This window comes from Vulpes lagopus, chromosome 5, assembly GCF_018345385.1.
Source record: "Vulpes lagopus strain Blue_001 chromosome 5, ASM1834538v1, whole genome shotgun sequence".
NCBI lineage: Eukaryota > Metazoa > Chordata > Mammalia > Carnivora > Canidae > Vulpes > Vulpes lagopus.
Window position 1 is genome coordinate 45626434 of NC_054828.1, and position 8406 is coordinate 45634839.

Sequence of the window (8406 nt, forward strand, 5' to 3'; positions counted from 1 at the left end):
CCTTAAGTATCAGAGTAATTTCCCCCATCAACCAACTAGCGATATACAATGCTTCTTGTTTAGAAGAAAACTGGAAAAATAAAATAAAAAATAGAAGAAAACTGGACATATATATCCACTAATTTAAGTAGCAATTCTGTACCTTGACAAGAACCACCATGGAAGTTGGAAGAAAAACCAGTTGCCTGGGTTCCAAGCTAAAAGTATAGCTTAGAGCTAAAGTATAAGCTCTTAAAATATATGTATTTTGACTTGAATTTGTTAAGGGACTGATAGTTTTAATTAAGGAATTATAATTATGCTATATAATGACAAAAAGCAGAAAGAATAGTTATGTAGGGCCAAAGCACACTTCAGCCATGTTTTGATTCTCTGGGAGAATATCTAGCCAGATCTATTAATTTTTCACTAGTTATAGTCTTGCACATAAAATAGAACGATCAAGAGCGTGAGGTATATCAAAGATCTACACCTAGTAAAAGTTACTTGGTCAAGATACTCAATCAGAGCTTTTGAAATGATGACCATTGTACACGTAAGTCAATACTTGCCACACTATTACCATTCATTAAAACTCTGCATAAATCATGTTTTTAGTTGTCCTTTTACTTTTTAAAGTCACTTCTAGTTATTTGCATCTTAGCGTCTTTATTTTGTCCTAACCTCACTATCCTTACATAATTTTTTATTAACTTAAAACTCCTGGAGAGGTCGAAAAAGACACAAAAGGAAACTAAAGGAGAAAATTTGGTATCTCCCTGTGTTACTTACTCAACAGTGAAAGTATTTTAGTTGCTAAGCAATAGATTAAGAGTTCAAGTCACTTAACACAGTATCGGAGAAAACACTCAACTCTTCCATATTATTTTTTCTCCTGACTGCCAAACTTGGCTAAAAATAGAAAAATACTTATAAGAGAAGGTAGTCCTAATGTTACAGTGTTAAATATCCTTCTATATTGCCCATTTGGACACAAGCTCTGGGTACAGATTAAAAAGCACCATTCTAATTTTTCCTCTCCAAAATTATGTACTCCATTAAAAAAAAAAAAACTATCTTTCTAGGAGTTTAAATATTTAATTAGTGTAATTTCTACAGTTGCCATATTTAGCACATATTTTAAGAGACTGGAAAAAAATTTAAAAACCATACCATATTTTAAAACAATGAGTTCAAAAATAAAAACAAAACAATGAGTTTACAAGACATACACTACATCTTCCTTATACTTCCTAAAGTACCCTTTAAACAGAATGCCTTCTAAGTATCAGGCACCATAACAGGTGCTTTTACAAACCCTACCATCTTCCACTCCTGTGAGGTAGATAACTTTGTAGCTGAAACTCTGGAGCAATGACTAGAAAACTTACTGGAATAAAATTAAAACATCTATCACTAAAAACATGTTTTCCACTACAGCTTTTTTCTTTTTATTCACAAGCCCCCTAAAGAGGGGGCATATGATAAATACAGTGAACTAGAAATGTAAAGACACCCTTTTAGAAAAAAGAATCTTAGCTAACTTTAAGCTCTAAGGCTGTTTCCTTCTATCTATAACTATAATAAATATCAATTTGCACCTATTTTCATGCAAGTAATTTGTCATAATACAACTAGGCATAAAATTCTTACTTTTGGGAAAGTTTATTTTGCCTTGATAAATAGAGAACACTTTTCCAAGTCTACATTTCATTTAAAAATCAAATTTTAAATAAATCATTAAATCTCAATAATGTGAAATATCACTAAAAGCAACATCACCAATATATATTTTTTAAAGTTGTTTAGTTTTTGTTTTTTTTTTTTTTTGTAATCTACACCCAACGTTGGGCTTGAACTCACATTTGTGAGATCAAGAGTTGCATGCTCTTCCAACTGAGCCAGCCAGGTACTCCTCCACCAATATATTCTCCATGATAAAAACTACTGCTACTTCTTAGTTATAAGCCTAACAAGTCTCTTCATTTATTCAAACTTTTAGATGCTGTAAGCCATGTTAAAAAAAAAAAAAAGATTTAAACAGCAGTAGCAGCTATGTGACAAAATTACATGCCCATCTTCCTAATGTCTACAAGACCTGTGCTTCCAATATATTCAAAGTTGAGCCAAACTTTACTTCTATACTTTCTTCCAAAAGCAGCTGCTTTTCTATACATGCATGTTAGAGTGAAATGAAGCTTAAAGCTCCATATTGCACATATAGCACAAAGAAACAACTACATGGTATATGTAGTTGTACACACACAATACTTTATGGAATAACTTCTCAGGAAGGCTTTTTGGAGACAAGAACACAGACCAAAAGCCCCTAACAGTTATAAAACTGGACCAAACTTAGAAAACGTGCAGAGTATTTTTACCACGTATACAACTTTTATGGCTCCCTTTTAAGTTTTCTCTTTATTATATTACAATAAAACCAATAATGTTGGATTTCAGAAAGGGACAGAAATATTTATGCATATGCTAGTATTCACACATCGTACTTTTTGGACTATCTATATAAGATGCAATTTCTACCTTTCAGGTTTCTAAAAAGTATGATAGCATTCAGGTGCTATGCAAATATAAACTAGTACCTTCAAGATATAAGTAACTTCATACGTACTACTAACCAAACATCATCTACTAGGAATACAACATTTGGCAAAAAAAAATTATACTGGTATTTGTCACATCACCTTAAAAGACTTTTAAATCCAACAACAGAAAATTTTACTGATTTAAAACTCTTCACGTGATTAACTCTATAGAGTGAAGATTCAAGTTTGCCTAGCTTCTTGTAACAAACTAAAAACACCAACACACTTGTCTATCAATCAGCTAGGTGTTTTAAAAAAATAAAACCCTAAACTGATCAAACATGGGTTATGTGTATGATAACTGCCTACATTAATATACTGTTTTGCAAGTCTTAAATTCAAATAATTTAAGATGTTAGATATTGTTGGACCTTTAAAACAAGTTTTATCTGTAAAGTACTTCTGTAATTAAAATGTTTCAAAAATATAAGAATCCTTGAACTCCAAATATATTACATACATACAAGATATACAACCTTTAGTATCTGTAAAACATTTAACAGAGTAAGGAAAGGTTTCTCAAAGACAGAATATTCCAAAACATCTCCTTCTAACCATGTCAAAATACAACACATATAACACAACTTCTCCAGACTGCTTCTCTTCGGTTAATATATAGCTCCAATTTAATACAAACTACAGAAAACATTTTTAAAAGGTGATAATTTAAAATCATATTTGAAACCGAATAACTGCGTTACATTGCAATAATGTTATAAAGTTTTGCTCAGCTACTTTACCTGGGCTCCTTCTCCATGGTATAAGCAATTCACCACATTGTCTAGAAGGTTGATATCCAGTTTTTGGCTGAAATCGAGCAGCTGACGAGCTGCATGGTCTGCTAACATTGTCATAATTGCTGGCATAGATTACTGTAAATAAAGAAAAAAATTTAAGATGTCTATGAGATTTTATTATCATTCAGAAATTTTCTACAAGTTATTTTACTTCAACCATGTTCCTAGAAGTATTATAATACTTTAGACACTACCTAAACAACAGTAAAAGCGACTAAATGCTGAAGATACATAGCTATTCCATAAATGCTTTAGTTGTTAAGGTCCATTTAATTTTTCTAAGGTCTATTTTAAAACCCTACTAATATTTAAATAAAATTCCCGCTAACCTGTTTTAGTGAAACTATCATTAGGAATTTATGGCTCTAATAATTGATACAGTTCAAAGTCTTACTCTCAAATTTTTAAATACAGATAAGTTTAAGTAGATCTCTCCCTCCTCCTAAGTAGAATCTTCTATTTCATTAAAAGCTTCCTTTGCTGTACGCTACCTTAATTTTTAAGATATGCTGAAAAAACACGAAGATGCTGAAAGTTAAATGTGGTATCGAAATCTTTTTGTACACACCAATGATTAGCAAAACTTAAAATTTTTATATTCAAACCATCTATTTCTTTCAACCCTCAATGAATTTGGAGATTAAAATTCCTTGAACACATGTCTAGAAAAACTATGGTAATGTGTCAAAAGAAATGCTTTAGATTTCCAGGTATTCATTGGGAAGGTTAAAAAACCTATAAAAACCTTGCCAATTATTTTCCAAATAAAAAATTCTAGGATAACAGAAAAATGAGCTTCTTTACCTCACATAACGTACTGGCTAAAGCCTACCAGTTCATATGCAATGTTATCCTTTTAAAAGGATTCTAATCCAAGATGCTGGCACATATTCACAATTTTGTTGCCCAGCATTATAAAAAAAAAAAAATCTTTCCTTTGCTTTTTCTTCAAAGCCAATGCCACTTGAGTCTGACTGGCTAATTCAGTACTCCTTAATCTTTTTGGGTCAAGATGCCTTACAATCTGAACAACACGATAGCTCCTGCCAAAATTTTTTAAAACTCACAATTTTGTATACACAATTACAGAAAACCCAGGACACCTTGAAAGCCATGCATGAAACCTTAAGAATCCCTGGTTGACCGTAGTTATTAGCCCCAACAAGGTCAGCTGGTCACCACCACTTCTCCCCCCTCTTAAGAACCTTCCAGGATCAGGAAATGGGTGGGATTTGATTACATTATGTTTGGTATGAAAAAAGACGTTATTTCGTGGCTACTTGAGAGCAATTTAAAAGTGTTCATAACAATGGCAGCAATTTCAATTTTAACTCCAATGCTTTCCTTAATGCCAATTATCAAAAAAAAAAAAAAATCAGAAGTAAATGAGTCAGGTTAGGGATAACGGAAAAATTGAAAAACTAAGAGTTCAAGGACTCTTATTCCTCTGAAATCTTTCAACCCATTACTGACAGCAAAAACTGAGATCTCCAAAAATTATACAGCAGTTATTACTGTTTTTAGCAATATCAGACGTGCATTAAGAAGTCTTTAAGTATGAATATAAAAATGGAAGTATATTCCAACAAACGTGTCCATTCCCTCCTACGAAATACCACAAAATTTTAAAGGATCAGAACAGTCTTAAAACTGAGCCTGAAAAACAGGTGCCCACAAAGCACCAAGACGTGCGTGGCCAAAGTTTTCATTTTTTGGGTAAAAGATTGGACAGGACAAACTTTCCTCCTACGTCGTCCTCTCGCAATTTAGCAACCCAAACAAAAAGAACCCCTTGACTCTGCAAAGTCCCGTTCTCAAGTGCGTTGTCCTTACGGAGTTCTCCGGGCTCAATTCTTGCGAACAATCGGGCTCGGGGCAGCGCCTGCGCCAGCTCGGGCGGGCGCCGTCCTCAGAACCAGGCTACCTTCGAATGACCTGCCTAGTCTTGAACCGTACAGCAATGGCGGCGTTCCGGTCCATGCCAAGCACACGGAGTCCGTCCCCCCCCCCCAAATCAAGCAGCTTCCAAAACATTCTTTCCACTAACAGCGGCGTCCCACACGCGGAGACACCCGGGCGGGCCGGCCGCCAACGGGCGCCGCGGGGGAGCGAGGCCGCGGCCGCGTCCGCGTCGCCTCCCCGGGAGCTGCACCCGGAGACCCCCTCACGGGAGCGCGGGGCCGCCAGCCCCCATCCGGACCGCGACCGCCGCTTCGGGACCGCCAAGGACTAGCTCAGACACCCACCCCCGGTGCTCCCGGCCGAGCGGGCCGCGGCGGCCCCATTCAGCAGCCGCGCACCCCGCGGAGACCCGCCCTCGCCGCGCTCCCAGCCGCGGCACCCGGGGCGCGCGCTCTCCCCGCCCACCCGGCGCCCCAGTCCGCCGCCGCGTCCCCGGGCAGCGTGGCCTCCGCCTGAGCCGAGGCGCCCCGGGCCGGGCACCCCGTAAGCCTCTACCACGGCCCTCCCCCCGCACCCCAAGCTCGGGGACGGGCGAGCGGGGCAGGAGCGGGGCACAACCAGGGCATCCTCCGCCGCACGCCGCCGGCAGGAAACCATTCGATCGCCCCCACTCAGGCCCCCTCCCCCCACAACTACAGCACGGAATCCCACTTCCAGAACCCTCAGCAATCCACTAACCTTTCCTACTTCTAATCCCACTCTGCCTCCCACCCCGCTTGAAAAAAAAAAAAAAATCAGAAAAGATTCCGAGTTTCCTCGCAGGAGGAGGAGGAGGGACTCGGCAGCCCCTCCCTCCCCCGATCCCAAGCTCTCCACCGAGGGGCCACGTGATGCAGGCGGACGTTTCAATGCTGCTGCACTAAATATTTCTGGAAACTTCCACTCCTAATAATTTACAGAGATGTTCCTGAAATCACCCCAACTTCTCCCCAGCCCCCCGGGCTGGGGAAGCCCTGCCGCCCCCACAGCGGCCCCGCTCCACTATCACGCTCCTCGCCTTCCTCCACCGCCACCCGCACACGCCGAGCGCCCAGCAAGCGCTACCCTCCCGCGGCCGCCTCCCCGCCTCCATCCCCCAGCGGCAGAAGCGGCTCCATTCAATCGCAGGCTCCGCCGTGGGCCCGCCGCCGCCTCCCGGGCTCGCCTCCCGCCGCCGCCGCCGCCGCCGCCGCCGCCGCCGCGCCCCACGCCGGCCTCCACCCGCCCGGCCGCCGCCCGCCCCTCGGCCCCGGAGCCGCAGCCGACTTACCCAGAGATTGAACCAACTGCTTCTTCTTTCCTTGCCGGGGGGATTAGGGCGAGGGAAGGTGGGGAGGGGGGAGAGGGGAGGAAATCAAGGTGGGTTTCACAGTTTTCCCCACCTTAAAAAGGGAAATTAAAAAAAAAAAAAAAAACACAACGAAGATAAGGGCCAAAAAAAAAAAAAAAAAGCTCAACAATATTTACTATTTCAGGGACACCCCCACGACACACACCCACCCGCCCTCCCCCCCCAAAAAAAGGAAGGGGAATTAATCCGTGGAATAAATGCTCCCGCCTGGCCGGGGAGTGAGGGGAGGGGGAGGGGAAAGGGGTCAAGTCCCAGAGATTCAGCCCCAGGGGGACCCTCCAGCCACAGGCGGCAGCAGAAGCGGCAGGAGTAGGGGGCAGAGAGTCCACAAGGCCGGGGGACGCTCCGCTGCCAGTTGCAGTCCGACTCCCCCCTACCAAAACACGGCTCCCTCTCACGCGGCTCCGGCGCTGGGCCCCCCCACCCGGGCTCGCCTAAACTTTCCCCCCTTCTCCTGCTTCTCAGCGACTGGTGGCTCCCCCCTCCCCCTGGGTGGTTGCACGGACTGCAGCAGCAAAGACTGGAACAGGCACCGCCGCCGGGGCTGTAGCTACTGTTGCTCTTGCTGATGCTGTAGCTCCCGCTGCTCCTGCCGCGGCCGCTGCAGCCGCTTCTCCCCCTCCTCCTAGTGCCTCAAACTCGGAACCGGTTGAAACCGGTTCAGACTGGGAGATTCCATCTCGGTTGAGTTTTCAGCCCATGGCGCCGCGGAGCGTTTGGAACCTGGGCCTCCGCCCCCAGCCCGCCCGCCCATTGGCCGGTTCCCGCCACAGCCGCGCCATCAGCCTGCGTTTCATTGGCCAGGTCGCCCGTCAATCCCACCTCAAGTCTCCACACGAGCCCGCCGCTTCGGCCCCCGCCTCTTTCCAGCAGCGATTTGCCTGCAGAGTGGGGGAGGGGAAGCGGGGCGGGTCGAAGCGGAGCAAGGAAGGGGGGGTGGAGGCGGAGGAGGGGGGACGCGGAGCCGAGCCCAGCCGCGAAGGGAGCGACGACGAGCTGCGCGGAGGATTGGTGCGAGCCGCCTGTCAATCAAGCGCAGCCCGCCCCCGACTTCCCGTCCCCCTCCCGCGGCTCCCCCTCCCGCGGCTTCGCCCGCAGGCCCGGCCTTTCCGGCCCGCTCATTGGCTGGGCGCCTTCGGTGACGGCGAGGGTGGGGCGCCGCCCGTGAGCTGGGAGCGGCGCGAGTTTGAGCGCGGCGCGCGGCGGCGGCCGCTCGGCTTTCTCCGGCTCCGCGCCGGCCCGCCCCCGCCCGCGCCCGCGCCCGCGCCCGCGCCCGCTCCGGCCCCCGCCCGCTCCCGCCAGCCTGCGGGGCTGGAGCCCGCCGCGGTCGGGACCCGCCCCCGCGGGAGGGAGCCCCGCTGCGAGCACGCCGGGCACGCCCAGTTGTTTTTTCGATCGCGGAGGGGCGGGAGAAAGGAGCCGAGAGAGCGCCCCGGAGGCCGGTCGTAGGCCTCGGACCTCGCGGATCCACCCGAAAGGCCTGGGCCGGGGGCGGGGAGCGCGTGGTGAGGGGGTCGGGCGAGTGTGGGGGCGCGCACGTCCGGTGCCTCGGGCCCTCAGTCGTGGACCAGGCACCAGGTGTCCTGAGCGAGGCTCCTTCAGGCTTTGACTCGGTGTCTCCGCGGGCTGGGATTTGGCTGCTCCAACAACCAGCCCTTCCTGGAAACAAAGACCCTGAGATCTCCGTAATTGGTGTAGCGCGGGTAGTTGTGCCGGGCCGGGGCGCACGCCGGCA

At 46.4% G+C, this 8406-nt stretch overlaps 1 protein-coding gene across 3 annotated transcripts in view; it reads right to left on the bottom strand.

Annotated features, from left to right (window-relative positions):
- The window catches only part of XPO1 (exportin 1), a 46791-nt gene extending 39408 nt beyond the window's left edge, over window positions 1–7383 (bottom strand). Inside the window, exons 1-2 of one of the 3 annotated variants that reach the window (XM_041755195.1) lie at window positions 6591–7383; window positions 3323–3454 (exon numbers count right to left, since the gene is read on the bottom strand). In XM_041755195.1, the coding sequence (XP_041611129.1) occupies window positions 3323–3448 (126 nt within the window). In that variant the 5' untranslated portion in view covers window positions 3449–3454; window positions 6591–7383. Of the gene's footprint in view, window positions 1–3322; window positions 3455–5212; window positions 5346–5625; window positions 5992–6590 lie in introns of those variants that run through there. The other 2 variants (XM_041755197.1, XM_041755196.1) reach the window with 2 other exon arrangements.
- Window positions 7384–8406: the final 1023 nt, after the last annotated feature.